Here is a 12,408-nt window from a genome sequence, read left to right as displayed (position 1 = left end):
TGACATAACCAAATGCTTGCCTTACTGTCTGCTTCCAATTCGAGTGTTTACAAACGGATATTAATCTTATAAGCCCCAGTATTCGTACGGGGCTAAAAAGTGGTTGAATCGAAATGAATGCACATCACAATGTATGTCGTTGATAAACAGAAGGGTAAACAATTGTTTTTTATTCTCATTTTCGCAATACATTCGTGAATAAATGTATACATTTCCCTCGGCATTTCCTCATTGTTGTAACATTATATTTATTACAATTATATTGTGTGTGTGTACCCATATAATTCCAACAATTTCATTTACGACAAATTTTTTTTTTTTTATTTGTTTCTTTTAGGGACAGCGAACATGAATTTTTATAAGAAATTCATGGAATTTTTCACACGACCTTGTCCTATATTCGGTTTTCCACCCAGTTTTTTGTTTCATTTCCTTTTAAGGTGATGTGCATTATGTAGGACATGAACATAATAGTTTCTCGTAACTCAACCACACCTGCTCTCGTACCTGTGTTATAGATTTATTTTTTTTTTTGTTCAGCTCATCATTATGAACGCCTAAAATCAACATAAATTTACATTGTAAAAGAAATTTGTCATCGCCAGTCTAAATGGGCAACATGTAAATTGTGTAATTTTTACACGATAAAACGCATCATTTGGTTTGAATAATGTGTTCTGAATAGCAGAATATATTTCACAAACATAAACGATTCGCAAACGATTTGTCATTTTGTGTTTTGTAGCATCGATGATTTGTTTAAATAAATATTTGGCGCTAAAAAAGAAGGTTCGTTTTCCACAAACAGTACATTACCGTGATTAGATTAATCCAAATGCAAACAGAGTGACTGAATTCAGAATGTGTTCTTACACCATTATATACTTTCAACTAATATGCGAAAATTAGTAAGACACACTTTGAACGCGCTAAATTTTCTTGTTGAACTTTTATTGTAAATGTCGCCACAAACAGAGATTATGTGCTCTTAATTATGTCATTCCACCACACACTCACTAAATAAAGTAGTTTGTTTGAATTCGCTAATTAATTTGGTACACACAACGAGAGAGAGAGGAGAGAATCCAAACAAAACAAAAAATTAACGCCACAAATTGTAGGAGCGCAATTAAATAAAAATTAACCAAAAAGTCGTTCTATAAAAGGTTTTCAACGGATGATGAGCAATATTATAACAAAACAGTTTTTTTTTTATTTTGGCTATATCACTTTTTTAGAACCGTCTTCGTCTATTGCCACATCGAAACTGATCTGTAATTCCGTCTGTGTTTCAGTTATTCTGACATATAAAAAAAAAATTGTTTGAATTGTATCGCATTCATGTAGCTACAGTGAATTTAAATTTAAATTAAAATTATGCATATAAATTTGGTACTTTCAATGTTGAGCGACAAATGGTGTAATTGTTACGATAAGAGTAATACTACGTCTATACATTTTTTATCCGCACATATGTATATGTATATCAACAATAACGGTTGATGGTGTTGCAGTTAGAGGTAGGAGTAGATACAGTAAAGTGAAGATGAAAAAAAATTCTCCTGGCTCACGATCTGGAACATTAATTCGCCTGATTGGCAGATGTTTGTCTTCCAATTTTAATGTCTCTCTCAAAATGAGGCCAGAGTTTATTTTGAATTTAGGACATATAACAGTTTTAGGACTGATTAAGTAGGACATTCGGTATTTTCAACGTTAGCGTAGTTGATCAGGACCATATTTAGCAGAACGTTTACAACCACAACGGATTAACATTGCGATCCAAAAAAGGAATTCCAGCCTAAGTTCATGGAGTCCGAGAAAATGGAGGAGATTTGTGATTTTATTTAGAGATTAGAGTTTTTAAATTTGAATTTTAAATCTTACTTTTTATTGTCCTAAAATGATATGTATGGACCAATGCTGATAAATAAATTGTTCCTTCAACATAAAAACGTTTGGCTACCTCCCTAAAGTTTAATTTTTCGTCCTTTTTGTTTTTGTGCCGGACTTTTGGACTTTTAGGATGGTCTCACCGTAAAACGAGCCATCAGAACAGTCGGAGCGTTTGCTGCGACTGAGCCCCGTACAAACCCGTATTTCTATTGCGTACGTGACCCTAGTGCGTCTGTCACCCTACTTTGACCGTAAGCCTATTGCGCCGGTTAATGTAGTTAAAGTAAAATTATTATGGAATGTGTACATCTTAGAAATTGAGCATAGCGCAATTACGAAGCCTCGTACGACGTTCCTTTCAAATGAAACAAAAATGTCAAATCGCCCTAAAAATTTTATTTTTTTGAAGGGCCTAGTATCGGTCTCAGTCCGAGGGCCCAAATTTATTTATTTTTTCAACTACATTCTATTCGGCCTTTGATTACCTTCCAAATGAAACAAAAAATACGGAAAACGGATGAAATTTGCTCGAGTTATATGTAAAATACACATAGGGCCCTAGTAGCGGCCTCAGTCCGAGGACCCAAATTTAATTTTTTTTTTCAACTACATTCTATTCGGCCTTTGATTACCTTCCAAATGAAACAAAAATTACGAAAAACGGATGAAATTTGCTCGAGTTCTATGTAAAATACACATAGGGCCCTAGTAGCATTTCACTTTTAAGGCCCTAACTCACGGTCCACTCACCCGATTTTAAAAAACTTTTTTTTCCTGGAATGGTATTGACAATACCTATCATTTGCCGTGTCATTAACACACACGGAATTTTGAAAACCGACACATTTTCTGTTTCTTAGTTTTACTTGAGTTTCTGATTTCTCCATATAAAAACACATGCAAAATTCAGAAAAAACCAGTAAACCTCGAAACAGAAAATGTGTCGGTTTTCAAAATTCCGCGAGTGTACATTTCCATCGTTTATTTTGCCATAAATATCACCAAAAGACCTTAAATCACTTAGGTGGCCCTAACTCACGAAGGGCCGACCCGAATATACCCATCTTCGAACTTAGCCTCACTATTTTGACTATCTTTCAGGGAAAAAAAAAATGAAATCGGATTTGATTTACTCAAGATATCGACGTGACGGACAGACGGACAGATGGACAGACGGACAGACAAAATTTTTATTGCAGATTCGTCATCTATGAACATAGGCAAACACTTTGCCCTTACCGTCTGCTTCGAATTCAATCAATTACACACGGCATCGTAATCCTATAAGCCCCTTTGTACTTCGTACGGGGCTAAAAAGTATTCTAGTTACTGCACTACGTTACGCTTCATATGAGTAAGTGTAAATGGTTCGTGGTGTGCTGGTGGAGACATCCAGGGAAAGTAAAAGGAAATGAGTTAGTCAAATTGAAAATGTCCTTTTGTGACTCAGTTCGACTGATTTGTTCGAATTTATTTTACATTATCGAATGCCAGAGAGTTTAAAATTTTTGTTTTTTTTTTTTGTACAAGACGAGAGAATTACAGCGTGCAATGTTATTCTATGTGTTAAAGCGGTAGTCAACGCAAATTTAAACAGACTCTCTAGAGTGTAGACCCAATCCTCAATAATAATCTAAACACAAACTTGAACCACAATAACATGACATATTCAGGGATTCCACGCAAAATTTAAAGTCAAAAAGTGGAAAAGTGAATTTAAAATAACGAAAATAGTTGCTAGAAATAGTTGATTTTCTGGTGAAAAAGTGAGTTTTTAGGAAATTTTGAACCCTATTTTACGCCAAGTCAAAGATTTTTCGAGTAAGTTTCTCCGGGATGAAACAATAGCTGATTAGAATTGCAGATAACTTTATTTTAACGCATTAGTTTTTGACGACTTAGTAAATTTTTTTCCAATAAATGACAGTCTGCATCCAATGAATTCCATAGACTATTATCAAGCGTGGGAGAGGAGGCAGGAGGATACGTCCAACTCCTACGCTGACAAATCAGCATTTTCAAAAATGTGAAGCAGAAAAATTCGTTACTCAAAGACTAAAAATCCGGTTATGGAAAGAGGCTTAACGTTGAACGTCGGTAGATAGAATTGATTAACCGATTCTTCTTGAATTTTTGTTACTGTCTTGAATACGTAGGAGGTTAAAATTTCTGGTGGAATTGTAGTGGAATTGGTGGAACGCCACGGGAAAGCCTAGGTCGACGGAATTTTCGTTTTCAGCATCATGCCTCTTGGATGAAGTTTTGTTCGTGTAATTTTTGTCAATTCTATTTTTGTTTTCAATTCTATCTACTAAAATGATGTTAACACTATTTCAAAGACTTTCGGGTGCTGACTACAAACGAGACTACATTCTTCCATTGCAGGTCAATATACTAAAGCCTAACGTTCGTTACGATTAGTAGAAGGATTGCACAAATGACTTAGTGTAAGTTTAAGCTATAAATTAAGCGGTTTCAAGTTATAAGTCATGCTCATAAATTACGTAATGCAAAAATCAGGATTTTGTAGACGCGAAATGTATGAGAATTTCCAAAGAAATGTACACCTCATAAATTACAACTAAATTTTCGAAAACTTAAAAAATATCAAAAATGTTGAGGTTACAGTCAGAGGCAGTGAATTTTCAGCATTAATTTGCTTCAGCTGTTTTTCAGCTGATCCACACATCCAATCAAAACTGCTTATATTTGTTTATATATAAAGACGTATAAACAGTTTTGATGGTTTGTGTGGATCAGCTGAACTAAATTAATGCTGAAAATTCACTGCCTCTAACTGTAATCAAAGTATTTAGATGTTTTGTATAAGAGCCTGACTTAAAACTTATAGCACTTAGCTTATAACTTCGAGAGACACTTCTAACATACAAGCTCGTGGGACAAATCCCCCGCAGGCCCCTGTCTCGTCCCCCCAGTTGACCTTGCTCTCTCTAACAAATCCCCCGCAGTGGGCCCCTAGTGTTCTTAGTCTAAAGGGTAATGTAAGGGCTCATTACTAGAAAAAATTGGGCCCCTGCATAAAGCGGCCCCCGCACTGAAAAAAGCTTAAAAGTGTCTCTGACTTCGACTAAGTCATTTGTGTAATCCTTCTAGTAAAATTGAAAAGATATGCTATACCAATGACATAATAGTGGGAAATCTCATAATTTGGGAAGTGGACAGTATATATGGCTGTATTTCAATGAAGAAATCGTTATGAATGTCTGTAAATGATTGGTAGTGTGTTTGTGGACATGTAATTTGAAATGAAAAATTGGTGCCAGGACGGGAGACGAACCCGCAATCTTCACCTTTCTTCACTATTATGTCATTGTGCTATACAATTTTCAACTCTTTCAGTTGGCGATCTCTCTACTCTCCACTGTATTGTATAGAATATGTTCATCCTCCTTGATAAGGATTCCAAAAAGGCATAGTTAAAGAAATTTCAATAAATAACTATTTTTAGGGCTCAGGTATTTTTAAAAGTCTTGTTTTTGTGCGTAAAATCATATCGCAACTTTCACTTGACCTGATCTAGCAAGTTTGTACGGATGTTTCAGGTTACCTGAAACTTGACCTGACAGGTTTGAGCCAAACCATACTCTACCTGTACAGATTTGAACTTTCAGGTCGAAGAACATTTCAGCTCCTGTTTAGCCGGTCGACCCATTCGGAGTTATATTTTTCGCATTGGAGTGGAAGCCACTCAAAATATAAAGGTTGAAACCATAGTTAAACGGTATCTATTGATGCATCAAACATTCATCTAAGGGTGCAAATACTTAGCGGAGATACGTAAGTTCATCTCAGACTAAAATGGGACAATGCGTCGCTCTCTGAAAGTGTTTCTTTTGTGGTTCTTTGTGTAAATAATTTGTGATTTTGTCTAATTTTGTGCTGCTTTTTGATGCTTTCGATGTTTCTTGGCTCATTATGTGTGGTCAAATAGTGAAATAATTAAAAATTTATTGACAAATCAAAATCGTTTGCTCGTGAACCACTTTTTCTTTGATCAATATGTACGGCTTGTACAATTCTATTGTTCTCTTTTGTTAACGGACATGTGCTTATGAACAGCGATGATTTTGTTTGGATTTACAGTGAAATTTCTGATACAATTGTTGTACAATCGTTCGAAAGAACTCTTCGCCGTATGGCTCTACGTCGGGACTCTTAATGAACCTGATTCTAATGATCCACGGATCTCTTGCCTGATGGCTCATGATATTATTGAATGTGTAAACTATCTAATTATTCTTTACAGCTGTAGAGGTACTTGGACTTCTTTTGAGCAAAACTAAGTTAAAATTCATATTGAACAGTGAATTTGTTTTGTTTGGAAAATTTCCATTGTAAATGCAAAATGATATTTTTATCGGTACAAACGGTACAGGCTTCTGTATACGCTTTGTACAAGACTTTTTGTTCTTTTTCATATTCAGACATGTGCTTCAGTGATTGTAATGCTCGATGATATCGTTGCCTTAAAAAGTTCACTGCTGTTTCTGTCACTTTCATCATTAAATAGATGAAGTAATGTGTTGACAAAAACATTCTCAGGCAGAGGCTGAGAAAATAGATCTTTGCAATCGGAGGACATTCCGAGCTACACCGTTAGTTTGGGATAGTCCCATACAACAGCGAATGTCTTATCCAACCCCAAAGCCAGTACAATGGGCCCAAACGGAGGCCCCCGTGCGTGCTCTACGCTAGTAGGGCGGCTTACTTTAATAAAAAAAAAATGGGACAATAGACTTGTAAAATGTTTTTACTATGCTGGTGCATGTAATAAGGCTGTTACATGTATAGGCAATAACCTTTACATCACTCGCATAGTAAAACGTCGTACTACACACGGAAAATAAAGTTATATCTCGTATCACGATGAGTAAAAGTACCTCGGGCTGCCGCCCTCGGATACTTTTTCTCATCTGGATACGAGATATCACTTTACTTCCCTTGCATAGTAATGTACTATTACAATGGACTATATACTACATTAGAAACTTTTAGTAGGAATGTTCTAGCTCCGCAGGCGAAATTTTACAATTCTAACATGTTTTCTACTCTTATTTAATTGATTTAAAAAAAGTGAGTAAACGATCTGAAAATAGTTGAAAAAAGTTTGAAATCAAGCAAATAGTTCCTCACTTTTTCAGATGATGAAAATAGTTGGAAAAAGTGAGAAATGTGAGTGCGTGGAATCCTTGAAGTGCTTATATTGAATCGTAGATGCTGCCAAACTTCCGCAAGCTCTACTTTCCCTGAAAGAACATGCAATTACCTTTCTAATGACATCCCACACGACCTAGAACTTTTCATGTACCTCGAGAAATTTCTGTAAGAAAAGTGTGAGTTTTCAGTCTTTTTTCGGTTGAAAACTTCAACTGTGCATATCTCCGTGTGGATGAATTTTAATCCCAATAAGACCCTATTTGCTCCGGTAGTACCCTGTACGGCTTGTGCAACTGGAGAAATTTTTGTAAGAAAAATGCAAGTTTTCGGTTTTTGATCACCTCACACTAGCCACACAAGCTTCGAAGAATTTTTAGACCCGTACGAAGTACTGGGGTCCTATGCGTTTACGCATACGTCCGTAACACGTCAAATTGGACTCCCTGAGTAAGGGGAAACCTATTGTGGTTGTCTAGAGATGCCAAATCAGTGAAAAAAAATGTCCGTCTGTCCGTCTGTCCGTCTGCACGATAACTTGAGTAAAACGCATCCGATTTTGAAAATTCTTTTTTTTTCCGTTTGGTAATGTCAAAAGACAGGCTAAGTTCGAAGATGAGTGATTTTGGATCGTCCCTTTCCGAGCTGTGGCCCAATAAGTGCTTTACGGTTTTTCGAAGATATCTCCGGACATTTAAACGCTATACTCGTAAATGATACATCGAATGAAAGATATTTACAATACCGATCGACAAAAAAAAAGTTTATGGAAATCGGATGACCGACTCGTGAGTTAGACCCCTTGGTGTGAAACAGGCACAGGGCGGCAAGCAGTTTTTGCTTGTAGGTCGGCCACATTTGAACATATTTCGTCTGTTTTAGCTTTATTAGATAGGTATTGACCGTACCAATCAGGGAAAAAAAAGTTTTTGAAATTATGTTCTCCGGAGCGTGAGCTAGGTCTCTTGGAGTGAGCTCTTATCTGGCTACTCGGCCGTACAGTGAACGTGGAGTATTTTGTCAATATCTCGAGTAAATTTTGACCGAATTTCATGAATTTTTTATTGTTTGAAAGGTATTAACGAATGTAAAGCGTCGGTAAAATTTCCGGTCTCCTAACAAAATGGCCTCCGGTGGCCATATTGGATTTTAATAAAAGTGATATAAAGTGGGAAAAATGATGCTTAGAGTGTTTCTGTTAACATGGAAATAATTTATTATGTGTGTGGGGTGTTTCAGGCATTCCATATATCTATATTCACCTATATTGAGCTGTATACAGGCATATAGAGCTATATAATAGCATATTCATCTGTGAAATGTTTGTTTATAGGAAAATATAGGTAAATATAGCTGTTTAAATAGGAATTTATGAAAGTTGACTTCGTACGGGGCTGTCTATATTGCCTCCGGCAATTTATTTGTATATGATAACAAGGCAAAGAGTGGATAATGTAAGTGATTTTAAAGGGAGAATAGTTTTTCAGTAGAGAATGAAGTAAAAGAAATGAAGAGTTTCACAGTAAAGGCTTTTGATACGAATAGGTGTTTCGTACGGGTCGGCGTTAGCTATGTTTTTGAAAGTGGTTTTGGCTTCTGGGGTCGAATACCTTTGTAGGTACTTCCAATAGAAAATGCGTCCGATTTTGATGTTCTGTTTTTCAGAAGAATCCCTCGGGGTCGTATGTGGCTAATCGCAGGAAATCGCTTCGATGCACCTCGTTTTTGTGCAGAATGCGCCATCCGATCCGCTTACATAACATAACTTTCGTTTCGTTTTGATAGGAAGGATACTTACCGCATTACATAGATTAAAAGCTTTGACGTGAATTGTTGATAAGTGTCTGAATAACAAATTATGTAAACGTGCGTATCGTTGACTTGTAGCAATGCAGTCGACATTTCTACCGAGTTATTGCAGCTGTCTGTTTATCAGCGATAACACAAATAGAGATAACCGCCGTATCTTCTACCGTATTATGATCGTTCAGCAGAAGGTCTCCTTTCAAGCTGGACGGCACAAAACTCATTTGATTTTTAGAAAAAGAATTAAATTTCCTTTTATTCAACGGAATAAAATGTTTCCCCCGATTTCCATAACCCACCGATCAAACACGCACAACACGCACACTTTGCAGCCGAATACACAAATCTTATGTGGACCACATGTAGAAGTAAGTTGACTGCCAATGCGGAATGTAATCCAGCAACGGTTTACACACGACATTTGTGAATGGAATGGTACTGGCAACGGACGTGATTAGGCGACTGATTCGATCCCGGCTGCATTTCTCGTAGAACGGCGATCGCATCAGATACAGCAGCAGCGAAACGCATCGTTTTGACAATTCCATTTTCTGTTCTTTCGTGAGTTTATCTCGTTGATCGTAATAGATGCGCAGACTGGAAAGTAATTTTGAAAAACATTCAGTTGCCTTGCTGACGTACATGGATGTGATCGAATTACCTGGCAATATCCAGTAGCAATGACAATGAGTAGCTCTTCCACGAATTCAATCCGACCACCGACGAACAAGTCAAATGGATCAATGGCTTGAAAATGTACAGCGATTCGGCCAGTGTGAATGTTTTTCCGATTGTCGGAATGCTTTGAACATTTAATGTCTCTTCGGCCAATGGTTTCCAACTGCGCAGATGTATCGGTGGGGCTCCTTCAACCTTACGGATCACTTTGCCCGACCTCTTCAATGTGAATGTAAATGCACTGTTTGTCGCGAAGTTATTGCCTTGATTTGTGATTTGATCCTCGTCGCTTTGCGACCATGTCTTTCGATTTATCGGAGCTATTGGCGGACTTTTGGAAATCAGCTGTTTGTGTTTGAAAACGAGTAACATTCGACCGATGCATCTGAAAGTGGGACATTTTCGTTATGAGGATCCATTTGTTTGGCCTTTTCAATTAAACGTTTTCGTACTTGACCACCTGAACGACGAATATGAAAAACCAGCGTCCAGCGTTTCCCCACAATTTGGCAGCAGTAATTTCGATGAAAACCTCACAGTACTCCAGCGTCGTTAACAGCAGTTGCAGATTCGTTTCGTGGCTGTCGTGCAGTTGTCCATATTGACATTTTGTTATGATGCGATCGTTGAACAACACCAGCAGGTTCGACAGCGAGTAAATTAGTTCGGAAATGATTGGTGATGTGTTTATGCGACCTGAAAATCGATGCGAAAACGGAATGCAAATCGGTGACAAAAATCGCAAATCGGTAAAGCCACGGAAGCCATGTAAGCTTGCGAATGTATTTATAAAAATTAGATAAGAAACAACTAACCAGCTATGAAATAGGATAACCATTTTATGGTTGTTTCTACATCGCCAACTACTTGAGGATTATCGCCGACCCATTTTTTGTATCTTTTATACAGGTCGGATAGACTGGTTGGAATTGAAGACATTTTTACAGATTTTTTTTTCTACTAATTTTACAATACTTCACTTCACACTAATCACTATCACACTATACCCCAAAACAAATATAGCATCGACCATCGACCTGCTTATCGGTAAATAATGAAATTTCTGTGATAGACAAAGACGATAACTCTATTCTAGTACGTTTTCGATCTTCTACTTCAGTAGATGTCATGTAATAGTTGGTAAGAAGGGCGCCAAAATATGTATTTGAACCTTACCACGCTTACCACTTAAGAGTGATATCGCCAAATCTTAAGGTGATTTTTCACTTTTTCTAAAAAAAATGGTTTTCTGTGAAAAGCGTTCAAAGTGAAGACATGTCAGTGGATACCGAAAACAGTTTTTCGACAATAAATCAAGACAAAATGATTTTAAATTGTTGTAATGTTGTACGAATGTCGGCCTTGTAAAGAACTACAGGAAGAGTATACTCACCGCTTGGTGCGAGTAGATCCACGAGAGTTGTGACTAAAAATGTAGTGAATGTTCGGAGAGTCCGCCTTCTCTGCAGCTTCGATGTTCCACGAAACTGAGTATGGGTTGTTGTAGCTGGCCTCAGCCACTATCGTTCCGCATATAAATAAACCCAGAACTTTTGTGCTGCAAGCCCACAGAAGTGTTGGAAAAAATGTTGGTGTCAAAATGCAGGCCGACATTCGGACAACATTACAACAATTTAAAATTATTTTTTCTTGAGTTCCTGTCGAAAAATTGTTTTCGGTACCCTCTGACATGTCTTCACTTTTGAACGCTTTTCACAGAAAACAATTTTTTTAGAAAAAGTGAAAGATACGAGTTTCTTAGAATTGAAAGACGAATCCAACGAGCTATCACTCATTCAAATCATAGACCGCTTGTTCCCAAAGTTAAAAAAATCACCTGAAGATTCGGCGATATTACTCTTAAATGTCAATTTTTGGCCTACGCATTCTTAAAATCGTGAAGAATAGACCGGCTATAAGCCTGGTGAGTTCTTTTTTCTTACTCTCAATTTTTTCTGCAGCTGTCAATACCAAATACGTGAGTTATCAGCAAGCAGCAAGAATAGTTTTATCAGTCGATATTTGGCCAGCTGTTGAACAGTTTCTAGCAGTTTGGTAGTCAACTACCAAGTTAGTATTCAACTACCAAGTTGGTATTCAACTATTAAGTTGGTATTAAGTTAACTACCAAATTATCAATTTCATCAGTCGGTATGCAGCTTTTAAACAGTAAACACATCTACCAGTACCATTCAACTACCAGTTTGGTCATTCTCCGCTGACCAAATTTTTTACATTTGTTTCACAGATCATATTTTTCACATTTAGTCAAAAAGAATTTCCATCCAAGAAATGTGGCAAATGTGCTATAACTAGGCCAGGTACAGTCAAAAGTGGTCAAAAAGAGTTTTTTGCGCTATTTTTATGCAAATTTACCTTAGTGACACACTCAGCTAAACATTAAATTCTTTTGGACTTGTCGTCTTTAAAAATGCAGATTTAATACGTTCATACTATCGAGTTTATTCATATTGTCCATTTACTTAACAGAACAATCCTAATGTTAATGATGAGCCACTGTAAAAATTGTAAACGATTCCCGCAACTCTGTCAGTTGAAATTTAGCGAAATGATTTTCATATCAAATGCAAGGTTTTGAAAGTACAGGTTAAAACCGAAGTTCTGAAAGAACAGGTTAAGACAACCATTAAGGCGGGTGACACCAAATTTTATAAACAGATAGTGTGAGAAATCAACTTGAATAAAATATTTTTCTCGAAAATTCAGAATTTTGTTTTTGTTAAGTTCCATTTTACATAAAAACTTCGCATCCGTTGACGCAATTGTGTGTCACCGCCTTCGTGATCAACTCAGAGTTGTCTTAACCTGTTCTTTCAGAGCCTTGGTTAAAAC

General features: G+C 36.8%; 2 protein-coding genes across 3 annotated transcripts in view; both read right to left on the bottom strand.

The window, feature by feature from the left end:
* LOC119067690 (tetraspanin-9) overlaps positions 1–1,283 on the bottom strand; it is an 18,812-nt gene extending 17,529 nt beyond the window's left edge. The window contains exon 1 of one of the 2 annotated variants that reach the window (XM_037170812.1): positions 817–1,283. The gene's annotated coding sequence lies outside the window, so the exon portion shown is untranslated. The remainder of the gene's footprint in view (positions 1–816) is intronic. The other variant, XM_037170815.1, reaches the window with a different exon arrangement.
* A 7,846-nt stretch (positions 1,284–9,129) lies between these two features.
* LOC119067687 (peroxisomal membrane protein PEX16) lies at positions 9,130–10,654 on the bottom strand. The gene is made up of 4 exons (XM_037170807.1): positions 10,371–10,654; positions 10,008–10,251; positions 9,539–9,940; positions 9,130–9,474 (listed from the first exon to the last, which is right to left on the bottom strand). Exons 1-4 carry the CDS (start codon positions 10,492–10,494, stop codon positions 9,225–9,227), a joined length of 1,020 nt encoding a protein of 339 aa, XP_037026702.1. The 5' UTR covers positions 10,495–10,654; the 3' UTR covers positions 9,130–9,224.
* Positions 10,655–12,408: the final 1,754 nt, after the last annotated feature.

Source organism: Bradysia coprophila (assembly GCF_014529535.1).
Source record: "Bradysia coprophila strain Holo2 chromosome X unlocalized genomic scaffold, BU_Bcop_v1 contig_128, whole genome shotgun sequence".
Lineage (NCBI taxonomy): Eukaryota > Metazoa > Arthropoda > Insecta > Diptera > Sciaridae > Bradysia > Bradysia coprophila.
The sequence above is the reverse complement of the archived record's forward strand: the minus strand, read 5'-3'. Positions and strand labels throughout refer to the sequence as shown.

Coding starts and splice junctions, on each gene's coding strand:
- LOC119067687 (XM_037170807.1), bottom strand. CDS start 10,494: ATGTCTTCAATTCCAACCAGTCTATCCGACCTGTATAAAAGATACAAA. Junction 10,252..10,370: donor GTTATCCTATTTCATAGCTG/GTTAGTTGTTTC, acceptor ATCGATTTTCAG/GTCGCATAAACACATCACCA. Junction 9,941..10,007: donor TTCGTCGTTCAGGTGGTCAA/GTACGAAAACGT, acceptor TCCCACTTTCAG/ATGCATCGGTCGAATGTTAC.